Source organism: Ylistrum balloti, unplaced genomic scaffold (genome assembly GCF_031769215.1).
Source record: "Ylistrum balloti isolate Yb309-2 unplaced genomic scaffold, AGI_CSIRO_Ybal_v1 Utg369868, whole genome shotgun sequence".
Taxonomy (NCBI): domain Eukaryota; kingdom Metazoa; phylum Mollusca; class Bivalvia; order Pectinida; family Pectinidae; genus Ylistrum; species Ylistrum balloti.
In genome coordinates, this window is record NW_026782012.1 from 442,428 (window position 1) to 470,425 (window position 27,998).

A 27,998-nucleotide genomic window follows, 5' to 3' on the forward strand; every position below is an offset into this window, starting at 1 on the left:
AAAGCTGAAATATGACAAGTGTATATTAGAAAGAAAGGTTACATCATCGCATCATCAATCAACTTCTTATGATAAACCAGTCTGGATGAGTAAATGTCACTGCCATACACGAGCAGTTACAGCATTCCAATTAGAAAGCTAATTCAGTCTCAAATTGTCAATGCAGCCTTATTAATTCCAGTCAACCAGAGTGAGTTCCAGCAAACATTAGTCTTTGTTTTCATTCTAATCATGCTCCACTCTTGCCTGTTCCTTCAATAATTTTCTCCATGTTGCCGTCACTCCGTCGCTTCTTGACCTGTTCCTTGAACTTTGCACTTTTCTCATATTCTGCCATATCATCATCTTGTTCATTTTCGGAAACCTCTTCCAACATTCCCATTTCTGTCCCTTGTCCATCTAAGTAGGACTGCACTAGGTTTTCAATGAATGAAGGTCGATGAAGGTCAGGGTCGTCAAGAAGTGGGAACGGATTATCGTCAAGCATTAGCACTGGACCTCTGACCCCTAACAGCTCTTGGTTTGGAGTAACAACTTCCTCGTCCATACGATCCGACAACTGACTATCTAACTCTGATGGAGTTAAGTTGTCAAATGTGATATCAGTTAACACAGAATCGCCTTTCTCCAATGGAGGTATCGCTGAAATGTTATCAACCATGGTCAACTTAATATTCTCTATGTGTCCTGGGAGAGGACTAAATTCTCTTTATTTCTATTTTTCATTTCTTAAAAAGATCTAGTAAACAATATCCTGTAAGGTCATTCCAAAAGGTTTTGAATTTCAAAATTATAACTTAAACAAAATTAATACTTTCAGACCATACTGAATGTCATGTCTGGTATTATGAACGGTTGTGATTTGCATTTAAAAGAGAACATTCCTTATTTGGACTTTCTAAGATGATTTGAGCATGAATACAAAAAAAATTGTGGACAAGTCTCTTTCTCTCATACCAAGTTATAAGCCAGAGTACTATGGCATGAACGATATACACCCTTAGTTCTCACATCAAAGATAAATACATTATTGTATCACAATAAATACAAATATTGAAATTTATTGTTCATTTTTTTATCCATATGCCACTGAGAAAGCATAATTTCCCCTCATTTTAATAAAGTCTCCAACATTTAAAAGAAATTTGTTGAAAACTGAGACAGGAGATCTTTGGACCGGATCCAGATTAGGAGAACAGTGAATATTTCAAATACAATCCAACTGTTGTTATGGACAAATGGACATCAGTTAAATGATGCAAAGGATTATGTATCTTACCAAAAAACTGTTAAAGCAAGAAATTAAAAAAAAGTACCTGGTACAAAAATAGGTGTTTGGACATACATAATACTGCATACATGTAGTCAGTTATCTTCATTTTTGTAAATTTGCGGCCATTAAAGACAGTTCAAATTAAGTACCCAGCAAGTACTTCTACGGTGAACTGAATTCTCAGAAAACATATATAGACAAGCTGTGCCATCTACTGTTAAAAGGAATGATGTGCGGAATTTAATCCCTGAAAAATAGTGGCAATCAGAACAATGACAAAATGTTGGTCCCTGTGAAATTATTGACCTTGTCAAGGCACACAGTCTCTCTCTGTAAAGTGTCCATTCAAGCAAAAGTGTGGAATTAAATGAAATTCACATGGGGTCAATCAGAGATCTTTGGTTAGAAGTGACCCTGTGTATGGTGTAATACTTACAAGATCTATCGGAAATGTTGGTGAGTTCCCTTAGGCGATTAGATGCCCTACTGGAGGACTCTGTGATACAGAGAGATTCCGGAAGGACTCTCACAGCACGACCATCCCAGTTTTTACTTATGTCTCCCGCCTTGGAAAAGTATAAAAAAATCATATCAAACAAGATATGTTTGAGATAGTGAAAGCTATGCCCCTGAGGGGAGGCCATTCGAGAAGGATAGGACCTTCAAATGGAAGGCATCCTAGCAAATGTCAGAAGTGTAAGTGAACAAACAAGTAACCATTGAAAGGGCATTAGGAATACACATGCCATATAAGGAAGCATTTTTCTGAAAGGTCATAGGTGTGAAAACTATGGGACATGTTTTACAAATTAAGGAAAGCAAAATACAATTAATACATAATAAAGTAAGAAAAAATGAAATGGGAGACTTATTGTTTTCACCATTTTTTTTTTATAATTATTCTCGTTATTAAAAGCCTTATAGCTCTGACAAGTATTGACAGATTCTGACCAATATTGAACACATTTGAAATCTCATCATTATAAAGCATTATATTTTCGGTTGAAATCTCACCTCAAAAATTTAATTTACTTGATAGAAATGAAAAAATCATCTATTGAAAAAATTTAAAGTTCGGAATCTCTAACTCTGGCATAGACTAACAGACTTGACCAATGCCAAACTCTTTTTACTATATTTGGTCCAATTCATCAGGAAAAATAAAAGTTATGTGACGGAAACAAAGACATGATATATCTTAACTTTTGAAAGTCCCATAACTCTGGTAAATGTTGACAGATTCGACTAATAATGAATCACTGGAGATCTCACTTACATGAAGCATTTTACCAAATCTGGTTCAAACATTTAAGAAAAATTAAAGTTATTTGATGGCAATGAAGAGGGTATCTATTTTGAGATATTTAGATTCCTGTACCTCTGGCAAATGTTTACAGATTTTAACCAATACTGAACTCATCTGAGATCTCATTAATATTAAGCAATATATTTTTGGTTCAAATCTTACAGTAAAATTTAAATTACAATTTTAAAATCGTTTTAACCTACCTTGAGTTCAGCATCCTCGTAGTACAGCGATGATGATTCATCCACCCAGTTTGAAATCCAGTCTGAGAAACTGTCTGTTCTGTATGGGATGTCTAACCTCATAGCCAAGGCTTTGAGAGCTTCCTCCTGTAACAAGAGAGGTCATAGGTTTTACAGAGGTCAGAATAGTCCCACATGTCATTGGGGTTACAGGGATCACAAGGGTCAGAACAGTCACATGTCATTGGGGTTACAGGGGTCGCAAGGGTCAGAACAGTCACATGTCTTAGGGGTTATAGGGGTTTCAATAATCAGAATAATTGTATATATATGTCATAAGGGTTACAGGGGTCAAAAGTCACATGTCATAATGGTTACAGGGGTCAAAAGTCACATGTCATAGGGATTAACGGGGTCATAACTGTCAGAATATTCACATTATTAAATAGGGCTTACAGGAGTCAAAACAGTCACATGTCTTAGGGATTATAGGGTCAAACCAATTGTCATTAAAATACTTTATCATTATCAAAGATCAGTTGTTTGTGTTATTATATCATTGTTTTTGTGAAGCTGTCAGTGTTTCTATGCCAGTTATTTCTATACAATGACATGACCACCATTATTGTTTAGAACATTATCAAACTCACCTCCTCCTCCTTGCTGTTGTACTGACTCTTTAGGCCCATGTCCTGCATCAACTGCAGCAGATCATCCTTGTTATTGACTCCTACCATTTCTGATAAAATGGCTGCCGTCTCATCCCTCACATCTGACTGTAACAATTAAAATTCTTCATCAAAGATGATATATCTGATAAAATGGCCGTCTCATCCCTTACATCTGACTGTAACATCTCATCTAGAGAAGAAGGTTTTTTCAAAACAAAAGTAGGAAAAGTTTTTGATCCAACAATATCTAAGTCTAGAGAAGAAGATTTTTCAAATATATGCAAATTTTCATTTTCCATTTTGACCACTGCCCTTCAGGCCTCAGGGGTAGTGTCACTCTTTTTTATATATATTTTGAAATACTATCCGATGAATATAATTCTATCCAAAACTGCATTTTATATCTCTGAAAATCAACAAAATATGACCAAAAGTGTTATTTTTTCTAAATAGACTATCATCAATTTAAACCTTTTCACAAGATATGACATTATTATAAATGGGACACAATGAGACAGACCAACATAGTTGATATATACCAGTACTCTATTGCCTCCCCCCCACATGCCCCTCCCATCAGTTCAAGCTTCATGCATTTACTTTCATTGTCAGTTACCATCTATAAGTACAAACCTGGCTGTCAATGAGCCGTGGTAACAAGGAGGCCAGGACATCAGGATGATTGCCTCCAATCTGTTTCAGGGTACGGAGGTTTTTAGAACTTACAGGTCCTTTGGAGTTTCCCAGCTGTGTGGACAACTTATTGATGATTCTTTCCAGATACATGTCTGGTATTCCCAAGTCCCTGTGGGGAAGAAGTCAGAAATATAGAAATTCTGAGATTATCTGGTCCCTTGTGGGAAGAGAAATCCAAAATATAGCAATTCTGAAATCCAAAATATAGCAATTCTGAAATTATCAGGTCCCTGTTCGGGGAAAATCCAAAATATAGAAATTCTGAAATTATCAGGTCCCTTTGGGGGGAAAATCCAAAATATAGCAATTCTGAAATTATCAGGTCCCTGTGGAAGAAAAGACTTGGAAATGAAATTGCCTGAATTATCAATTGTATTTATTATAAATTATTGTCTTCTTCTTATTCGAAAGAAGTGTCCACTAGCATCATTTCAGTGTCATGTTTTATAAAACTTTCATGTGGGGCCCAAGCTAACTATATTATTAGACAGAGGAAATGAAAGGATCTCAGGATTATTACTTGTGAAGGTCGAGGATGTAATCACAGATTTTAGAGTGAAGATCTGGGTCGTCCGTGTCGAGGAGGGTGAGAAGACGCTGCATGATACTATCAAAGGATGGCGTGCCTCTCATATCAGAGAACCAGTCCTCTTCTAATAGCTTCTGAATGCTGTCCATGTCTGATGCGCCCAGCATACTGCCTCGCTTTCCTGAAGCGTCCTGATCAAGGGGAAAACAAAAGTAAAACGATTGGAGGTTTGACTGTTTTGTTTATTTGTTTCGTTTATTGCTCCATGAACATCATGATTATTTATGAGAGTTTCCTTGTAGCAGCTTGTGGTTATCTCACTGAACAACATATGGGAGGCCCACCTCATGCCATCCAGAGAGGCAAGTGCTCATGAACACATAAACAACAGCACAGTCTGTTTCTCAGTTGTTAGAGAAATACAAACTACCAAGGTCTGAGAAATACAAACCACCATGGTCAGAGAGAATCGATCAAGCACCTGTGATCTCACTTCAGGTTACATCAGCCAACACACTACCAGCTGAACTTTTGTGACGCCATCATTTGAGGTAAAACATAATGGATCCTTGACCTTAATCAGGATTCTAATTTAAAATTATTTTAAGTGTAATAAGGATAATAAAATATCAAAAAATTTATCAATGTCTACTTATTTGTCCAACAAATTAAAGCATGAATGATTATTAAAAAAACAAAAACCAAACAAAAGAACGAAGATGGAAAAAATCTAAGTTTAAAGGATGAAAGAAATAACTAATGAAAATGAAAATATCTAAAATTCAAATATCTTAAAAAAGTAATGACTAATAGATTAAAACAGATTTTAGATCACTGTCAAATGTGTCATATCTTATATAAACCTATTTCCTTCACTGTCTGATATATATATAACGTACCCACAATCCAATAAAGAATTATTAAACCACACAGCTGTCGTTTTACCTTAAATCTGACATTAGTCGAATCCTCATCCACCACCATATTGGTCAATTTGAAAGATTTTGACCGCTCTCTACTTTGAGCTCCGCCAGACTTGGTCATTTTACGCATTCCACGCATGGAGTCTGGAGTCTCTAGATCATTACGACTGCCAAACTCTAGCTTCTTAGACTTCACTGGAGAGGGAAAATGAGTTTAAACTTTCAAAGATGCCATTTTATTGTCATGGTTTGTTTCTAGATAGGAAAACACTGGAAGATACTCTTTACACAGCTACTTTGTGTCAGATAGTACTGTTATGTAATATGTCCCTTTTTTAGAGAGTGTTATTTGTAGATGGATTTCTGAAGTAATACACTATATGGATTCTGAGTATATGAAGGGGTCAATTCCACAAACATGTACAGATATGAAGACAGAATGTTTAATTTAGTGCAGAAGATTGTTTTTACAAGAATAAAATTTGACAATCAACAAATATCAACATTATTATTAAAAAAGTCTTCAAAAAAAAAAAAAAAAAACAAAATGGAAAATGAAATTCAACTCTGCCAACCTAAGCATCTTGAACCTCCTCCCTATAGATAAAAAAAATATAAAAAGGTTACGCGATCGTAAGACTTTAATCTTCAAAAGGCAAAAAGCAACTATACCTTGTTTGGTACATAGCATTCACAATGTTACATCCAATGTTATCACTTACATTCATATCTTGGTGTGACAGGTGTGGACCTTCGACTGTTTTTGGAGTAACCTCCCCTGATGGATGAGGTATTGGACATTGTGGAAGCTGCCCTCACCATAGAGGTAATCTTCTGGAATGGATTCAAGGTCGACTTTCGTGCTTCGTCGTCATCCATCCAGGTAAAAGGTGCTGCAGTCTGAAAATTCAACAAAACACATTGCCTGTTAATAAGTAAAGCCAAACCTGTCTTAAAAGGCCATGTACCTGTCTATAAAGGTCACTTGTACTGATCGTGATGAAATAAAATTCACAGAAATCATACCTCTACATTAAGGCCATTAGTGTTGATTCTGGTGTTATACGATTCATAGTACTTGAACCTCTATATAAAGGTCACTTGTCTATAAAGGTCCTGATTAAATACAATTCACAATCATTACACTTCTATATAAAGGGCACCTGTCTATAAAGGTCATTTGTGTTGATCCTGATTAAATACAATTCACAATCATTATGCCTCTTTATAAAGGTCACCTGTCTATGAAGGCTACTTTTCTCTGATCGCTTGTGGTCAATATAGACACGTGTGAGTGGAAAACTTATCACTAAATCCCTAAAAATAACAAAATTCTACTAAATTTCAAATGAATTTGACAAAAAAAAGAATTTTATAATATCAATGTAAAGATTAACATTAATAGCAGTGTGGGTGATTTGTAGTAGATCACTATAGCTACACTGTGTAAGTTTGTTAAAGGATGATAAATAGATGTAACCCTGGTAAAACACTATAACAGTTCACTCAGGTTATCAGCAACATTCATTTTGTTGTTTTTATAAGATCAAACCAAACTGGGTTGTGTTACGACATAGCAATGATGTCAGTGACGGTCAGCATTGTGTCTGAGGCAACAAGAACATGCTTGGTAAATTTTAAAATGTTATAACAACTTTTATAAAAATATCTTAACTTAATTTATGTAACAAACATCATTTGTATTTCAATACCTCTGCTAGGTTTCGAACCCAGAACCTCTGGTTTGCTAATCTGATGGCCAAATGATGGAGCTATAGAGAAGTTCACTTTAGCCTTGTGGTAATTATTGTTGCTAGTATTTTCCTCAGAGTAACATACTCCCCATTTAGGTAATAACTCATTTGTGAGTTTTCAGTGGTTACAATGATGTTTATGGAGCATGGCCAATGTCCCAACAGAGGCGCCAATGTAACAGAGGTCATTGTTTAAGTCATTGTCTTTGCTAGGATTCAAACCCGGGATCCCTGGCTTACTAGTCTGGTGCTCAACCAATCCAGCTTAAGAGAATTTCCCTCCAGCTGAGTGGCATATTTCTGCTAGTATTTACCAGAGTTACAAAGTCAAGATTAAAAGTGACAAAATATTATTTAGCATGCAGTAGTAAATAATCTAATCGTGATGCATGAATACTAGATTCTATTTCTCTCAAAGGTCTCCCCAGAGGCTGGACCTTTAGGAACCTAAAATATCTTTTACATTTCATAATAATATAACCTAGTTGCAACAAATCATGAAGTTTTATTTTTTTGAGATTCTTAATTATTAGCATGGATAAAGAATGCACAAAAGTGGATCCTGATGAAAAAATATTTTTTACAAGTTCAATAATATTGTTCATGCATAACCATCCATAACACATCAATTTTCTAACAAACACATAACTAAGACTCAGTTGTTAAGACAGGAGGCATAATCTAGTCACTGTTTTAAGTATTCTAAAATTCATTAATTAGTACTAAAACACATCTTTGTTAGAAGAAGGATGCCAGGCAATTCATCTGAAGACAAAACACGTTAAAAATTAGATTTCGACACAGTAGCTATTGGTGAAGGTTAATGGAAAAATGTTGTATGACCGTCTGTGAACGAGACAAGCATCATGACAGTGAGTCTATGAGACAGACATCAAGACACAGTGAGTCCATGAGACAGACATCATGACACAATGAGTCCATGAGACAGACATCATGACACAGTGAATCCACCAGACAGATATCATGACAATGAGTCCATGAGACAGACATCATGACACAGTGAGTCCATGAGACAGACATCATGACAATGAGTCCATGAGACAGACATCATGACACAGTGAGTCCATGAGACAGACATCATGACACAATGAGTCCATGAGACAGACATCATGACACAGTGAATCCACGAGACAGACATCATGACAGTGAGTCCATGAGACAGACATCATGACACAGTGACTCCATGAGACAGACATCATGACAGTGAGTCCATGAGAAAGACATCATGACAGTGAGACAGATATAATGACAATGAGTCCATGAGACAGACATCATGACACAGTGACTCCATGAGACAGACATCATGACAGTGAGTCCATGAGACAGACATTATGACAGTGAGTCTATGAGAAAGACATCATGACAATGAGTCCATGAGACAGACATCATGACACAGTGACTCCATGAGACAGACATCATGACAGTGAGTCCATGTGACAGACATCATGACAGTGAGACAGACATCATGACAATGAGTCCATGAGACAGACATCATGACAATGAGTCCATGAGACAGACATCATGACACAGTGAGTCTATGAGACAGACATCATGACAATGAGTCTATGAGACAGACATCATGACAGTGAGTCCGTGAGACAGATATCATGACAGTGAGACAGATATCATGACAATGAGTCCATGAGACAGACATCATGACAATGAGTCCATGAGACAGACATCATGACAATGAATCCATGAGACAGACATCATGACAGTGAGTCCATGAGACAAGCATATTGACAGTGAGTCTATGAGACAGACATCATGACAATGAGTCTATGAGACAGACATCATGACAGTGAGTCCATGTGACAGACATCATGACAGTGAGACAGACATCATGACAATGAGTCCATGAGACAGACATCATGACAATGAGACAGACATCATGACAGTGACTCCATGAGACAGACATGATGACACAGTGAGTCCATGAGACAGACATCATGACACAGTGACTCCATGAGACAGACATCATGACAGTGAGTCCATGTGACAGACATCATGACAGTGAGACAGACATCATGACAATGAGTCCATGAGACAGACATCATGACAATGAGTCCATGAGACAGACATCATGACAGTGACTCTATGAGACAGACATCATGACAATGAGTCCATGAGACAGACATCATGACAATGAGTCCATGAGACAGACATCATGACAATGAGTCCATGAGACAGACATCATGACACAGTGAGTCCGTGAGACAGATATCATGACAGTGAGACAGACATCATGACAATGAGTCCATGAGACAGACATCATGACAGTGAGTCCATGAGACAGACATCATGACACAGTGAGTCCATGAGACAGACATCATGACAATGAGTCCATGAGACAGACATCATGACAATGAGTCCATGAGACAGACATCATGACAGTGACTCCATGAGACAGACATCATGACACAGTGAGTCCATGAGACAGACATCATGACACAGTGAGTCCATGAGACAGACATCATGACAATGAGTCCATGAGACAGACATCATGACAGTGACTCCATGAGACAGACATCATGACACAGTGAGTCCATGAGACAGACATCATGACAATGAGTCCATGAGACAGACATCATGACAATGAGTCCATGAGAAGAACACAAAAATTAAATGAGTCGATGAGAAGGCTACAGCATGACAATGAGTCAATTAGGGACACAATATGACAGTGGCTCAGAAACAGCATGATAACCAGTCAATGAGGGGATTGAACATGATAATGAGTAAATGAAAATGGATTAATAATGAGTCAATGAAAGTGACAAAGCATGAAAATGAGCTAATGACATTAATGAGGAGCACATAACGATAGTGAGTCAATAAGATTTACATGGCATACTACAGTGAGTCAGTAAGGGACACACTTATGGCACTGATTCAATAAGAAGGGTTATGTACATCAGTGAGAGGAATCAGGGCAAGATGTTGTAGCATACAACAAACAAAAGCAAGCAAGTTAATTAGTATGTGACACAACATTTCAGTGGATTATTGTGAGAAAACTTCACACAGAGTCAATATGATGACCATGCTACACAAGCAGGCTGATGAGAAATCTACAGTAATAAGTCAGTGTTAAAGCCTGTCAGGCAGCTGGTCTGGGATACAGCATACTGTGAGTGGATTAGCTGTTCAAGGCACACCAAACGGAATCTGTTGAGGCTCTGGACCTCTACCTTTGGATCCTTTTCTGGTGGAAGAAGTGAGACCCTCCGTTGCTGAGAGTATACCTCACGTTCTTCCTCACTATCTTCACTGTCGTAACCTTGATTTTTTCTTTTTGACCGCTTCTTTTTAGTGACTTTATTGCGGTTCTGCATGCAAGGCATGAGTTGTACATCTTTATCTACAGAGACTTCCTCCTCCTCCTCTGCTTCATCGTCTTGAGAGTCGGACTCCATGGTTTCCAAACGATATCGACGAGCGATCTGATTTACGACCCAACATGTTGTAATATTTCATGTTGTCTTCAAAATGTCAATAATTCATCTGTAGCATTTTGTCTTAGCCCTTATTTTGTCTTTTTGGGTTTTTTTTTCTGTTTTTTGTTTTTCTTTTGTTTCACCTTTATTCTTTGAATATTTTATTTCAAATACAAACTAACAAGGCTTAACTTTGAAATTAAAGAAATGATTAAACGACAGTTATCTCTTTTCAACTTCCAAACCTAAAGTGTTTAATAAACTGCATTGTAACCTTGCAGTTAGATATCTATGATTTCACCTCAAAAATGAAAGCAAATTCATTTATCATTACAAAACACAATAACAGTATCAGAACAGAGCCGACAAATATACATATATACAAATGTATTTGGATTTGAAATATGAACTTTTGATTCATAAATGTAATTTCTACTTTTCTTTTAAATTCACCTAGAATCTGTTCCACCAATTCTTTATCATATTTTCATTCCTCAAACATAGCTTAGCATTACCTCAAAGATATCCATGGCAGAGTTGTCTTTCTCCACAGGAAGTCCACCCCATCCTGGCGGCATGTGACGCGGATCTGGCTCTGGTACCTGTCAAGTACACAACAACAGAAAAATTACAATCTCCTGAACTTTTCTGTCATTACTGGTAATGTTATAAGGCTTTATTCTCTAAACTGTTCCGATTTTTTTTCTTTTACACTGAGGACCTGTGTTATTTTTAAACCTTAATAAGTTTTGGAAGTTAACTTTTTGGATGGATATTGCTGAAAAAAAATTATAATCCATATTATTTGCACGTCAAAACACAAAATTTTTACTAAAAGCAATGACCAGGAGGTCTCAAACACTAACCTGCAATTAACCAATATCAGCTATCTTGAATCATTAACTACTTTTTTCTGTTTTGTTTTGTCATTTTTTGAATTTGTTTTTTTTCTCTAAAATTAGGTAGTCTTAAATCGGTTGCACTCATTGCTTTGCTTTTAATTTTAATCTACTATATATTCTTCCTAATTACGGTTGTTTTATCATTACCTCACCATGACGGAGGTATTTTAAAAAATAATTATTTTTCATAAATACAGAAACTAGACAATTGTTTGGAAATTTAGCAAAACAATGTTTTGATGAAACATTTACTGTTCTTACCGGTTTCAGTGTCCATATGTCCTTCTTACGAATCGTTGGAGTGACCGGTCGGACAAAACCAAGGTTTTTCCTGATCACAGAGTTTGGAATGTACCCTACAATAATCACATTTTTACTAATATTCACACTTTTTAATATACATTCAAGTTGCAAAACAATATATGTGGAAGATTCTAATCAGTATATTATTAAGAAGTTGTGATTCTTTACATTTTAAGTTCTCTTTTTGTTCTTTTCTCAAATGAATCTATAATTAGCCTGGTGTGCAGCTGCCATTCACTTCATTATCACCCAAAACAGTGAAACTTTAACCTACATTTTAATAAGAATCTATGAAATTCATCTTTACCATCTTTTGGAATGATTTTGGAACGACGTTTCAGTAGTTCTCGTTCCCATGGCAACAGTTCATCGAGATTTGGACTGGTCCCCTCACTGTGGTTTCCTTAAAAAATACATAAACTTTGGCTATAGTTACATTTTGTGTTTGATAAAAATGCCTTGAGAAATGAACTTTCTAGAGTTACAATGCTTCTGGAGGGACTGGAAGACAAAATAGGTTAAGTTGGGTAACTCTATATGTCCACCTCTATGGTGTATAAAGAAGTTGAACACTCAGACAATTGATAACTGAAGAACTGTAATAATTCTTCAATCAACAGCATGTTATAGACTTTCTTCAATGTCATTTCAGAATACTAGACAATTAATTTCTCAACGCTGCCCTCATTTATTTGACAAAAATTGTACCATTCTGGTCTTCTTGTTGTCTACCAGATCACCCAGGTTAACACAGACCTGTATAAAACAGATTCAGTGGGTTTGTTTCTCCAATGAAATAGTCAATGGCTTTTAGATCAACTTATTTATGCCTCTAATTACTTTTCGTTTATGAATACAATAATCAACACAGCTGTAATCAACAAATCAACGTACGTCAGTTTAATCTGATAAAATCTATGACAAAACAATGACCAGTTTATCCAGCAGGGTTTGTGTATAAACACTACAGTTCTGAGCTCTTTATCAAATATCCATCATAATTCACTGGTGTTAAATTACTTCATTATTGAACTTTAAATACAACATTTCATGACTCCATTACTGATTTCCATACACAGTCAGGTTTTTGTAAATCATGCTTCATTTTTCTCAACAAATTCTTTAATTTAAGTAGCTTTCTCCTCACTGAACATCTCGAGGAAAGATTTATAAAAATTTCAAAATGCAATATTTCTAGGACAAAATAACAGGAACAATAACACTGACAAATATTAAAGTCAAAAGTAAATTTCTCCAGCTCCGCTCTACGGACTTACCAAAGATCGATTATAAACTAATTTGTTCTGGCACGCAATGTAGTATTTATAATTAGTGATACAGTGATTATAGTTCATAATGTTTGTTTGTTTAACTTTTAAATTCAAACTTAACGGTCCAGTAACGAATCAAGGATACACAGGGCTACAGTAAGTATGTAGCTGAAAATAATCGTACTACACAAGGTCACATGGAACCTGATGTACACATCAATGCATCAACACAGTAAGTCAAACTTAAGTCATAAAGAACCATGTTGTTTGTATGGTACTCTGTGAGCAGCCAGGGTCAGTTTGAGATAGAGTCTTTGTGAAATAGCCGGTGACTACCTCACTAAACAACATACAGGAGGCCCATCATACACTATTCAGATCAATTAGAATAAAGTGTAAATAAACCATGAACCTCAGATCTCCACCTAAGGTTACCATGGCAATCATTCTGACTAAGCTATATATATCATACAAATCATATTTATGACCAATCAACACAATGAAGTAATACAGAGCCTTACCAGAAACTATCAACAATGCAGTCTTTAGAGTGTAGAAATAGCATTAGGTTTGAATGGGCCGCATTGTAGTGTAAATAGCAGGGCCACACTATAGTCGAAGTAGCAGGGTATCACTGTTGTTTAAAGGACACAGAAATAGCATTAGGTTTGACAGGGCCAGACTGTAGTCTTAAGGACACAGAAATAGCATTAGGTTTAATAGGGCCAGACTGTAGTCTTAAGGATATAGAAATAGCATTAGGTTTAACAGGGCCAGACTGTTGTCTTAAGGATATAGAAATAGCATTAGGTTTAACAGGGCCAGACTGGTGTCTTAAGGATATAGAAATTGCATTAGGTTTAACAGGGCCAGACTGATGTCTTAAGGATATAGAAATTGCATTAGGTTTAATAGGGCCAGATTGGTGTCTTAAGGATATAGAAATTGCATTAGGTTTAACAGGGCCAGACTGGTGTCTTAAGGATATAGAAATTGCATTAGGTTTAACAGGGCCAGACTGGTGTCTTAAGGATATAGAAATTGCATTAGGTTTAATAGGGCCAGACTGGTGTCTTAAGGATATAGAAATTGCATTAGGTTTAACAGGGCCAGACTGGTGTCTTAAGGATATAGAAATTGCATTAGGTTTAACAGGGCCAGACTGGTGTCTTAAGGATATAGAAATTGCATTAGGTTTAACAGGGCCACACTGTAATCTAATTTTCCTGTTACCCTGGACTGACCAAGAAACTCTGAAATTATGTGCTCTTTGACCGTCCTATTCTTGATGAATGTCAGTCTCATAGGGTTTTTTTTCACAATAATGATAGCATAAACAATTTATTTCATAGTTATAAGCAGTGACAAAAAACAGGCTTGAAAGCTGACTGTTAAATCTCTCTTAACAACCAAATATAGGTGTTGACATCCGGAAAGCAACATTTAATTCTACACCCAACACAGACTGACAGCGTGACACAACAGTATCAATATCACCATTTTTAAATGTTTCTGGTTTTAAGCGACAGGGTGTGTATGTGTGTGGTCACAGTTTAATCAGCCTTATACTTTATCAGTGAACGGATGAACAGTTCTTCACCTGATAAAAGCCACATTATGTGGTCGGGAAATATTGGTGTGAACAATTGTAGAGTAAACAACGTCTGTAGCAACCAATTAATGGAACATACTGTTACCTTAAAGCTAGCAATGATTATTTATAATTCATTTCAATAAATGTCAAATCACACATGCTACTTTGACATTAGATTTTTGGTTTGTATAACAATTATACACCTTTGTTGAGGGTGATGTAATGCTACTGGTTATATAAACCTGTGAATGAAACATTGACATTGAAACTTTGAGGTCCATATTAATTATTAATCCATGTTATCCATTCATTAGCTAAAACAATCCTTGCCATGATAATCCGAATGATATCAGGCATTGAATTCCATTGTTATTATCAAACAAAGAGGCAAGTGAAAGAATCATATAATGGTGAGAAATACTATACTTGGTAGAGAGTAATTATGATGTCACACAATTGTGATGTGATGTCACACAATTGTGATGTCATACAATTGTGATGTCATAGATATAATAATCTAAAAGTAAAAATACATGTATATCATCATGTGACCTCCATGTGATTATGATGAAACTAATGAGGATGAAGCACAAAATGATGCTTTCTATAACAAAGAAGAAAAATAACATCCATAAATACATGTCAAATAATTGAAATGGATAAAAATATATCTTATGATCATTGCTAGGAATAATTCTGGTTCATGGGTGGTAATAAGCCCATCCACACAAAACTGTAAGTTCAAATTATAAATCAATATCATTTTATTGTTCTGTGGTAATTAAGCCAATTAACCCTTTTACTTTGAGTAAAAGCTTCTCACCTTATCTTCTCATGATAAGCACACCCCCTGACTTTGAGTAAGAAGTTATGTGTTTTTGATCTTCGACTTATTGACCCATAATAAGGCTGTTCACTTAACTGAGTAAGAAGTTATGTGTTTTCGATCTTTGGCTTATTGTCCCATATAAACCCTACCCGACCACGAGTAATAAGTAATGTGATGGCTCCTCAGCTTATTGACCCACAATAAGGCTGTCAGTTGTCTTTGAGTAAGAAATAATGTGCTTTGGATCTTTGGCTTATTGACCATCCATAAGACTTTCCTCTGACTTTGAGTAAGAAGTGATGTGTTGGCTCCACTGCTTATTCTGTAATAAGCTCATTCCTGTTTTTTTACTGTAAGTAAGAAGTAATATATGTTGGATGTTAAGCTGACTGTTCCGTTAATAAGCCCACATCGGACTTTGAGTAAGAAGTGATTAGCTGACTCCTGGACTTATTGTCCAGTAATAAGCCCACTACTGACTTCAAGTATGAAGTTATGTGTGGACTTCTTGGCTTATTGTCCTGTAATAAGCCCAAACCTGACTTTGAGTAAAAAGATATATGTGTTGGTTCCTCAGTTTGTGCCATAATAAGCCCGTCCTCTTACTTTGAAGAAGAATGGAAGAAGCAGTTTGTAATTCCTGTTTAAATACTGTCAACTATTGAAACCCTGTTACTTAAATGATGATTTCATTTTATCACATCATCTTGACCCCAGGTATGTTAAGGTACCCTTATAAATAATGAATTAAACATGTCAGATCTGGCAAGACCAAATGAAAACCTCCAACACTCACAGTTTAAGTTAGAAGTCTTACTCACTTTTTCTGTCTGTGCGACTCCCAGCTTTGTCACGTGACACCATACTCCTCTGTGATTGGCTAGCTCTAGACAAAGGCTTTTCAAAAGGTGATCCTATTTCAACTTCAGCACTGAATTCAAAATCTGAAGAAAGAAAAAATAAAAACCATGATGAGGATTGCATGTAACACCAGTGATGTTTAACAGACCCATTGGAGGTGTCTTTTTCTCTTTTTTTTTCGACAGGAAAAATCCATTTACCAAACAATGCACATACAAGAGTGATCTGCCTGTCCATTAAAAACATATGAAACACAAAGCTATTTATCCATTAAATACATCATAAATACAATGTTAATGACCCATAAATACGTCAGGAATATTTTTGATCCATTAATAAAGAAGGCATGTCATTGATTTATAATCTATACATCACGAATGTCAAGACCATTGATCCATTAAACAGACTCCAAATATTAGTTCACTAAAAACATCAAGATGTCAAACCATTGAATCCAGAAATAATATACCAACTCATTAAAACCATAAATCAATTGAAAATATCAGGAATGTCAAAATCATTATTAATACACTGAATCATTAAGACTGTTGATCCATTAAAACATCAAGAATGACAAACTTTTGATCAATTAAAATGTCAGGAATGTTAAAACATTGACCAATTAAAACATCAGGAATGTTTAAACATTGACCAATTAAAACATCAGGAATGTTAAAACATTGACCAATTAAAACATCAGGAATGTTTAAACATTGATCCATTAATAATACACCTGATGATTACAACCACGGGACAATTCAGACAAAATATTTTATTTAAGTCAAATGAACAAGAACTCTTAATCCTCTAATTTAATTTTTGAAAATATCTTGTTAAATCTTTCAATCTATTATACTTTGTGAAAATTTCAACATGATATTATCAAACTTACAAGCAAAGCTAGGCTATAATTACTTTCAAAACATGTATTAATTTGAACTGTAAGATAATAAAATATTTCTCGCTCACTTTTTTGATTGAGAAAATTTGTGTCCCCTTTTTCAAATTGTAAAATAAATAATTAATTAAAGATAATTTTGCATAAATGTATTTAAGAAATTGCATAAAGCATGGCAGATCAGATGGCATTTGTTAACAAATTAGGAATAACTGATGAATTTATCTAAACACATGCCATTAAAATATTAACAATTTTATTTATTATTTTTTTCTTTCTAAATTTTGATTTTAGATGCGGAATGAATTTCAAAATGTGCTTGTTTGGTGACCCCCCCCCCACCCTCCCCCATCCCCCCAGGTAACATGCAGGAAAGTTAAATAAATTTCTCCAACTTACCATGGTACTCGCATGTGTTATGCATAGCATTAATTCTTCCACTGATCAACATTTTGCTAAATTGATTGATGTCTCTAAAGATGTATAAATCCAATTCACAATAATATTCCTAGTTACTTTCACAAGTTATCCATGAAAATGTTATCTTTACAGACACCAATGTCAACAGATTATCTACATGTATGTTAGATCAATATCTAAAGTGCAACAGGAATATGTTTCAAATCCTTCATTACATAAAATATTCCATCAATTTACATGCCACAGCTGTTAGGTAAGAGCATGTCCCATCATTTTAGACGAACAAACTCAAATCAAAAACCAACATATGACTAATTCATAAAATACAACACTCCCATTGGCTTTTAAAAATCTTAAACTAATTTTATCATGAAATGAAACACCATTTTTTTTTATTCTAAATCTATCAAGATAAAAGAGAAAGTAACCAGCCCCAGAAGTTAATTCTGACCACCACCCCCATTATTGAACAATAGACTGTCTTTCTGATATAGTTCGTCCAGCCTATTATATTACAAAGGGGAGTGAGGTTTTATGACTGTTGTATAATAAACAAAGCAATATTTGTTTGTGATGTTGATCAAGTTGACATAGAAATAGAGACCAATACACAGAATCTGATTCACATAAGTCTCCATTGTGTTCTTGTCTTGATGGAACAGGCGCGGCCTTACATGCAATCTTTGAGACAAACACTGACACAGTAACGTAATGTGGAAGTATAAAATGCTGGTCTACCTAACCCTGTCAATTTCACACTCACTGCACATGAACGCTGGTCAATTCTAAGTATTTCATAAATGTACATTTTTTTTATCTGATATGTAAGGAACAATGTGTTTGATTATAATGAATTAGTCTAATGATATACTGTGAAAGTTTGATATATAAAAATAACACAGAACATCAGTAATGGAGATTTTAATCTGGAAAAATAACAATATTTATACCTAACAAAACCCTTTATCCTGGTAATAAGCCCATCTATATAAATTACCTAAACTTGTAAATTATGCTGATCCACATCCTCAAATAAAGTCCACAGACTGAATTTAAGTAAAATGTACTTTGTATGCTACCCATAGAATAAGTACTGTGCTGGCTCCCTAAAGAATAAGTACTGTGCTGGCTCCCTATAGAATAAGTACTGTGCTGGCTCCCTATAGAATAAGTACTGTGCTGGCTCCCTATAGAATAAGTACTGTGCTGGCTCCCTATAGAATAAGTACTGTGCTGGCTCCCTATAGAATAAGTACTGTGCTGGCTCCCTATAGAATAAGTATTGTGCTGGCTCCCTATGGAATAAGTATTGTGCTGGCTCCCTAAAGAATAAGTACTGTGCTGGCTCCCTATGGAATAAGTACTGTGCTGGCTCCCTAAAGAATAAGTATTGTGCTGGCTCCCTAAAGAATAAGTACTGTGCTGGCTCCCTATGGAATAAGTACTGTGCTGGCTCCCTAAAGAATAAGTACTGTGCTGGCTCCCTAAAGAATAAGTACTGTGCTGGCTCCCTATAGAATAAGTACTGTGCTGGCTCCCTATGGAATAAGTATTGTGCTGGCTCCCTAAAGAATAAGTACTGTGCTGGCTCCCTATAGAATAAGTACTGTGCTGGCTCCCTATAGAATAAGTACTGTGCTGGCTCCCTAAAGAATAAGTACTGTGCTGGCTCCCTAAAGAATAAGTACTGTGCTGGCTCCCTATAGAATAAGTACTGTGCTGGCTCCCTATGGAATAAGTATTGTGCTGGCTCCCTAAAGAATAAGTACTGTGCTGGCTCCCTATAGAATAAGTACTGTGCTGGCTACCCATAGAATAAGTACTGTGCTGGCTCCCTATGGAATAAGTATTGTGCTGGCTCCCTATAGAATAAGTACTGTGCTGGCTCCCTATGGAATAAGTACTGTGCTGGCTCCCTATAGAATAAGTACTGTGCTGGCTCCCTATGGAATAAGTACTGTGCTGGCTCCCTATAGAATAAGTACTGTGCTGGCTCCCTAAAGAATAGAACTGTACTGTAGCATTTTCAATTTCAAACAATGATCACTACATGATTACCTCACTTTAACAGAAAAAAAAGGGTAACAACTCTTATAAAATTATTGAATCGATGAATTGTTCAGGTAAACAAAATTTCATATTATAGTCATATAGCGTATCAAGATGAAAATAAAACTGAGAGAGGAGATCTCTGGACAATATTAATTATTAAAGATTATGAAAAAAGGGGGCATTCACTCTTCCAAATACAGCCAGGAAAAATTTCTTTTCAATGTGAAAGAGATTGGTTGAATCCCGTCAAAATTTTCAAAATTTCCATGTTCAGGGACAACAACAAACAAAAAATTAGAATTATTTTAGAACTTAATATATTTGATTGCATTTGCACTTAACAAACAATTACTTCTGGATTAGGTGCATAAATTTTCCATCACAGTCATATCCTGAGCAAAAGAAATATTCATGAATCTAAAGACTTTCTTATAAGCAATATTTGAAATATGTCTGATGAATTGGGGGAAAAGCTTCAAAACAAGTCAAACTGGTAGAAAAAGCATAAAAAATATCATTGCTAAGTTAAACTTTGTTTTGCCAAATTATTTCTCTCTTTTTTAAAAGTTAAGAAAACAACAGTTATCAATAACGATATATCTGATGTAAATGTATCAGACACGACTGCAATGGAAAAGCTATCCATATATCTCCACTCCGACCCCTTACCTTTACAATATCATCTGACAAGCATGCAGGTACAGCATTGCTTTGTCACACGACGAACGATTCTCCTACGACAGGTTGGATGTGTCTATATACCATGTACCATAAATAATTAAATGATTTTACACAGAAGTTGAAGGGAATAAAAGTATTTCCTTCCTTTTCTGAAAATAAAATCACAATATTTCACAGAATCTTCCAAATTATACACATCACATTCCTGGACATTTTGAAGATTTTCCGTCCTATGATAATTTGATTCTGCAGCAGGACAGTGTAACTACTTCAAGCCTCTTGGTTGTAGTATATTTCACCAGCAGCTTAAGTATTCTGGCCGGTAAAATCTCCACTGATGTTCCTTATAATGATGTATGTAGAATTGATTGGTGTGTTTATAGTGTAATGTATATGACAAATACATTGATATCTTAGTCTAAACATACCAGGCCAAGGCAATAAGAATGTCTGTTGCTATCTAATTCTCGTTGCTTCTAAAAACCTTGACAAAATATCTTTTATTACTGCTGATAACTTATTTCATATTTTCATGTTTTTGCAGATTTGGAAGTAAACGCTCATTTCAATCATAAACCAGCTCACTTCTGGCCCATGAAGAGCATTTGATATAACCATATTTGGGTATACAGAGGATGATATTTGAAATTTAATTCAACCTGACCCTTTTCAGCCCTGTCCATCAGCCCCTGGGGGTCAGCCAAGGTGAATATGTGCATTAAACTATCATCTTATTCTAATCATTCTGACCAAGTTTAGACTATTTCTAGTAAAAAATAAACAAATTAAGCTCAAAAATATAATTTTCCTATATAAAATATGAAACTCCACGTACATGAAATTTACAATTTTGGTAAAGCACAACAAGAATCTTCCATCCATGAAGAGTATTTGATTCTATCATACTTTGGTATTGAGAATATTTTCTTCAATTTCAGCTATCTGACCCCTTTTTGGCCCCATCGCCCAGGTCCCTGGAGGATGAGCATCATAACATGTACAATTCTCTTTAACCTTTGGATAAGGCAGGTTTCTGACAAAATATCATTAAAGTAAGGAGTCAAAAATGTAAATAATGTACAGATGGACAACGGGCGACACCGGACAAAAGGGGCTGAAATAGGTTACCATGAGACTTAGTTTCTATACATATGTTGTCAAAAATGACCTTTGACCCTTTAACCACATTCATATGATTAGGTGTAGATCTCAAATACTATGATTAAATGATACTAAAATAAAAAACCATTGGGCCTCCTGATATTTCAGAAATCCTAAAATATTTTGACCACTGTAAAATTACAAACACTTTCTATTTCTGGCATCTGCTTCTCCGTACTTTATATTAAGTTACTTTATTCAATACTTGATATTTACTAACACATCTGTTTTTACCCTTTAGTCAATAGTGGTCCTTATCTCTCCCCTAGAGGTCACACTGTTTTATGATGGGAAATTAAATTGTCCTCATCTTAATGTAGGATAAGCCAGTCTCAATTTTATCAAAACACAAGATGGAAGATTTCAAACCTTTAACAGTATTTCCTCTGTCTCCTCCATCAAAGGTTCTCTCTGCTCCAAATGGAGTTAGAGACCAAATATTTACAAACTATATCTGTGTGTATGGCAAGAAGCTTTCAGGAACTTTTTTTTGTTTGTTGTTGTAATCAAATATGGCTGTTAAGCTATTAATGATAAGCTAAGAAACAGTTTGCTTGGCCTAATATCTTCCAGAACTGATTATCAGGAAGATGATTGAATATTATGGGATGTTGTCCCAAAGATAACTTATGACCTTTACCGGATGTATGCACTGTAATCACACAGTATATCAGAGTGTCAAGTACTACAGGTGCCTTGGAAAACAAAATCAAGAATTTGTTTAGTCCTGATCATATGGTGTAAGCGTTTAAGGCTTCATGCTATCATTTATTCTTCACAATGGACTGATTAGTGGTTTGTTAGCACAATCTGATCATCTTCAGGAAATATTGACACAAATTTTTTAAAAAATGAAATTTTTAAAACTAGTATAAATCATTTAGAAATGACATGTGAGTGTCATCTCATTAATGAAGTAACCATTGAATTTGTTTAAAGAAATATTAAGAATCTTAAGTTTGAAATTTGAATTAATTTGTTTTTGGAAAATGAATATATGAAAAAAATGAAGGCACTTCCCTATTACCTGCTACTTATTCCCCATTCAAAGTTTACTTCCATCTAAAGACTTTTTGATAAAACATTTAATGTTCTGTTTTAGACAAGTGACATTTTGCGTATTACTTATCATTCCCACCTTTCCCACATTTCTCAATAATAAATTTTAGGTCTAAACTCAGGTTTTTTTCATATGAGATATTATGAAATCTTAAACTTTGGATGATTTTCATAAAAAGAAAAAAATTCATATAAGAAGGAAATAAATTTAAATAATTTTCATCACCAAATTCAGAAAAAGTAAAAATGCAGGGGACAAAACCAAATGCTGGCAGCCATTTTGAATTCATTGTCCATATATTATGACATCACAATCAATTTCTGACTGGTGCAGCCAATGAAAAATGTTTTAGGGTATATAACACTAGTGATGTATATGCAAAAATATTACATGGGTAAATTCAGTCAATAACAGGCAGATGAAGTGATTATGTTTTAGATAGGTGACACTTTCCAATCCATCACCTTCAAACTTACCTCCATCTAAATCATCTTCGTTATTTTCTTCCTTTATTGTTTCATCAATGTCAAAATTTTCTTTAATTCCATCTCCATCTTGATTGTTTTCTTCTAAAACAAAGAAAAAAACAAAAATAAATTGATGTCAAACTGACATCATGACCTTGGCATTGATTAAGTACATTCACAGATAAAACCTACTTAATTTTAGCATTTGATCACAATTTGGAAAATGAGCCTAATGATGAATCATGCATATATAAACGTTGCGATAAAAAATCAATATACAGACACTGTACTTAGTATACTTATATTTTAGAGCAATGCATTCAGTGCATCAAGGCTAAAATAAGACAACAACTAAAAAGAACACATTAGCAGTAAGTAACCAAAAAATCGTTAACTTGCATTAAATTGGTAGTCAGCGATATCATGGATTCTCTTACGAAGTTATCTGTTCACAAATCAATTAACTATTAAAGCAAGTGTCAGCCTTTAACTGTGTAGAATATGATATAATCAAGGTCAGCCTTAACTGTGTAGAATATGATATAATCAAGGTCAGCCTTAACTGTGTAGAATATGATATAATCAAGGTCAGCCTTAACTGTGTAGAATATGATATAAATAAGGTAAGTCTTAACTGTGTAGAATATGATATAATCAAGGTCAGCCTTAACTGTGTAGAATACGATATAAATAAGGTCAGCCTTAACTGTGTAGAATATGATATAATCAAGGTCAGCCTTAACTGTGTAGAATATGATATAATCAAGGTCAGCCTTAACTGTGTAGAATATGATATAATCAAGGTCAGCCTTAACTGTGTAGAATATGATATAATCAAGGTCAGCCTTAACTGTGTAGAATATGATATAAATAAGGTCAGTCTTAACTGTGTAGAATATGATATAATCAAGGTCAGCCTTAACTGTATATATGATATAATCAAGGTCAGCCTTAACTGTGTAGAATATGATATAATCAAGGTCAGCCTTAACTGTGTAGAATATGATATAATCAAGGTCAGCCTTAACTGTGTAGAATATGATATAATCAAGGTCAGTCTTAACTGTGTAGAATATGATATAATCAAGGTCAGTCTTAACTGTGTAGAATATGATATAATCAAGGTCAGTCTTAACTGTGTAGAATATGATATAAATAAGGTCAGCCTTAACTGTGTAGAATATGATATAATCAAGGTCAGCCTTAACTGTGTAGAATATGATATAATCAAGGTCAGCCTTAACTGTGTAGAATATGATATAATCAAGGTCTGCCTTAACTGTGTACTGAATATGATATAACTGTGTACTGTGAATATGATATAATCAAGGTCAGCCTTAACTGTGTAGAATATGATATAATCAAGGTCAGCCTTAACTGTGTAGAATATGATATAATCAAGGTCAGCCTTAACTGTGTAGAATATGATATAATCAAGGTCAGCCTTAACTGTATATATGATATAATCAAGGTCAGTCTTAACTGTGTAGAATATGATATAATCAAACTGTATAGAATATGATATAATCAAGGTCAGTCTTAACTGTGTAGAATATGATATAATCAAGGTCAGCCTTAACTGTATATATGATATAATCAAGGTCAGCCTTAACTGTCAGCCTTAACTGTATATATGATATAATCAAGGTCAGCCTTAACTGTGTAGAATATGATATAAATAAGGTCAGTCTTAACTGTGTGGTAGGTTTCTTATAGCTACATTCTATGCAGGAAATCAAGTGCTTACAAAAAAATTTCTTTTAAAAATCTATCCCATAATTTGCAGCCAATGAAAACAGGATATCCAATTTAACAGTAATTAGTTTTACTTACTATTTTCTTTTTCTCCAGTCTGACCTTCAATCTTGTTTTCCTCAGAACTCTCCTGTACAGCGGTATCTTCAGGCAGAGCCTCAAGGTCTTTAACCACTAACTGTTTTGATGTTTTGTCCTTCTTGGTTTTTTCCTGCACTCGCTGGGACAAAGTGGTGCTGTATCGTGGCAGTTGTTGAGGGTCGAACCTAAAACAGGGATACCATTAAAATGTGAGTCCATATCCTTCATCATGGTCTTACAGAGGTATTACTCTGGAGATCTTACACTAAGCTAGAGGAAGTAACTCAAGTCATGTAAGAATATGACCAATAACTAACATTTATATCAAACAGAGTTTTTTTAAATCTATTTATTACAGGGCTATAGCCAATCTTTATTATTTACTGCTGCAGTTTTACAAGAATTGTACTTACCAGGGTTTGACAATATTGTTGTACACTATAGCATTTTCCCTCAGGTCATCCTATAAAACAACAGATCAATAAAGTGTCAAACATAAGTCAAAAACATAAGTATGTATAAATATCAAACAATCTTAATATTTTGCCCGACACAAGAAAACATCCAATAATTTAAAACCATAATGACAATTATTGTATAACTGCCTCCTATTTTATTACATTTCTGTGAAGGAGATTACGTATTTAAAACTTTACATCAGAGAAGATTATATTCCTAGCCCATCTATTGATAATGTTCTCTAATTAGATATTATAAATATTCTGAATAATGACCGATTTCTACTGATAGTTCATATTTAAAATTTCAGACAATGTGAAATAAAACTCCACTATCTTTACCAAAGCAGTGTTACAACATCTAGTCATCGAATACCTATAGAAGTCATAGCCTTTCAAAATCAAGAGTGTTTTAAAAGTTTGCAGAGAAGGACGGTCGCCACATAATCAATTCTGTTGTATAGTTAACACATCTGGATGTATTCAGATGATATTCTATTTGATGTTTAACAATTATTTTGAATACATAACATCAGAAAATTGATTCTGGAAATTTTTAAAAATGATCAAAATGAAAGAAATACCATGTCATTTTTGCATTTTCCATGACGTTAGCAGGTCATCATATTGCCAATATCAGGAGTTGTTGACAATGCCCAAGGACTAAATATCTTAAGGTCAGCTTTAAATGTGTAAACTATCATTAATTACAATGTAATGCAAAACAGTAGAAATAATCATATTTACCAAGAAGTCAAGCAATGCTATTCTCTCCAGGTAATTTTGTGGAAAATAAGTAGTCAGGGGAATTGAACTGAAAAAACAAAATTCAACAATTTATAACAATTATGTAGGCATTGTTGATTTGTCAATTCCTTAATTTCAATTCAAAATGCAATTTATGAATTTTTTATGTTAATGTGTGGATTTAAATGTCATTCTTTTCTTAGGTTAAGCATCCTTTATTATATGGCATCTATCATTATCAAAAATCTCAATGTTTCATAGTCACAAAACATAATGTTTTTCATGGTTCTTCTTTTCTAATGTTATGAAAGACATTTTTCTGAAAAATCATGAACTGAACAAAAAAATATGATCTTTAAATTAGCAAAAATAATTACATAATAATTATTTTGCAGAAAAATTAGCCCTGTTTGTTTATGATTTCAATACATCTCTTACGCTTATTAGCACAATAATTAAACAGACAACTTGATATAAGTATGCAGTCCTCTGTTTTAAAGTCCTTTCTAAAGACTTAAAGCCTAAATATAGAACAACTAAACCTATCCCCAATAGCATGCATTGTATATACTGAGCAATGGTGAAACGCTATACTCTAGTCAGTGTACAATTAAATAATCGAGGTCAAAGAATATTAATAAATAATACAAATTAATGGACGTTTTATTGCTCTCGTGGACGTTTACATTCTGGTTTTGTTTTATGCATCAATAAATCAGAAAACAGTAAAGATTCCACAAAAGAAACACAATTGAAATTTAAAATTCATAAACTAGAAAAAAAAATCAAATAAATGAGCTCTTTAATAAAGTGTAATTTCATATAACATGTGTGTTGTTTCTATTCTTTTGAATATTGTCATCTGTCATCATTAATAGGTTAAAGAATCTGTGTGTTATTGTTTATGAAGAACAGACACCTAAGTTATTATTTTGACAGTTTAAAAGCAGCGATGCATATGATCATGATATTGTTGTGTGAAAATTGAAACTTTACATAATTATTATTTCTAAAACTATTCTGACCTCCCTGGAGTCAGTGGCTCCAACTACATGTCTGGGAATTGTGGCACACCTTTATACAGGTTAAATAATGGTAAACATGTATTGTTTATTTGTGGACAATCTTTGATCCTCAACAGAATGTTACGTGTACAATGTGTAAAGATCTGTAAACAAGTGCTTTAGATTTGCCTTCAAATTTGAACACTGTTGACCAGTAACAAGAATTACACATAATTACATGTCTCTCCTGTTTTATTAGTGAGATCAATTTAAAACAAAATATAATGAAAAGAAAAATACCCCCTCCCCTCCAAGAAAAAATGGAATAGAATAATTTAAAAAATACGAGTTAAATTTAAACAATATATGTTTATCATCATATGTTTAAAATACTGATGCACTGTAAAACATGGAATGAAACTTTTGTCAATTAATTTCTGATAATTTACCCACATACTGATATGCCATTTTTGTTCCACAAATATGCACAAAAGGTAGAGTAAAACGGATCGGATATGTTACAGTACTTATTTCAAAATGACTATAAACTAAATCTCAAGGGAATAGGAATATAATGATTTCTATAAATCTGAAGTTTTCATCCCAGAAATGCAACACAAAATAACACCTATAATCTAATCTGCTTCAAAGTTTGACAAGAA

At 34.5% G+C, this 27,998-nt stretch overlaps 1 protein-coding gene across 1 annotated transcript in view; it reads right to left on the reverse strand.

Annotated features, from left to right (window-relative positions):
* Nucleotides 1-27,998, reverse strand: part of LOC132545945 (uncharacterized) — a 67,782-nt gene that overhangs the window by 21,815 nt on the left and 17,969 nt on the right. Inside the window, exons 23-38 of the mRNA XM_060209627.1 lie at nucleotides 26,333-26,399; nucleotides 25,541-25,590; nucleotides 25,125-25,312; nucleotides 23,301-23,393; nucleotides 16,513-16,635; nucleotides 12,305-12,400; nucleotides 11,956-12,050; nucleotides 11,308-11,394; nucleotides 10,547-10,798; nucleotides 6,303-6,480; nucleotides 5,603-5,775; nucleotides 4,649-4,848; nucleotides 4,066-4,237; nucleotides 3,412-3,537; nucleotides 2,783-2,908; nucleotides 1,710-1,839 (exon numbers count right to left, since the gene is read on the reverse strand). Coding sequence (XP_060065610.1) covers nucleotides 1,710-1,839; nucleotides 2,783-2,908; nucleotides 3,412-3,537; nucleotides 4,066-4,237; nucleotides 4,649-4,848; nucleotides 5,603-5,775; nucleotides 6,303-6,480; nucleotides 10,547-10,798; nucleotides 11,308-11,394; nucleotides 11,956-12,050; nucleotides 12,305-12,400; nucleotides 16,513-16,635; nucleotides 23,301-23,393; nucleotides 25,125-25,312; nucleotides 25,541-25,590; nucleotides 26,333-26,399 — 2,156 coding nt within the window. The remainder of the gene's footprint in view (nucleotides 1-1,709; nucleotides 1,840-2,782; nucleotides 2,909-3,411; nucleotides 3,538-4,065; nucleotides 4,238-4,648; nucleotides 4,849-5,602; nucleotides 5,776-6,302; nucleotides 6,481-10,546; nucleotides 10,799-11,307; nucleotides 11,395-11,955; nucleotides 12,051-12,304; nucleotides 12,401-16,512; nucleotides 16,636-23,300; nucleotides 23,394-25,124; nucleotides 25,313-25,540; nucleotides 25,591-26,332; nucleotides 26,400-27,998) is intronic.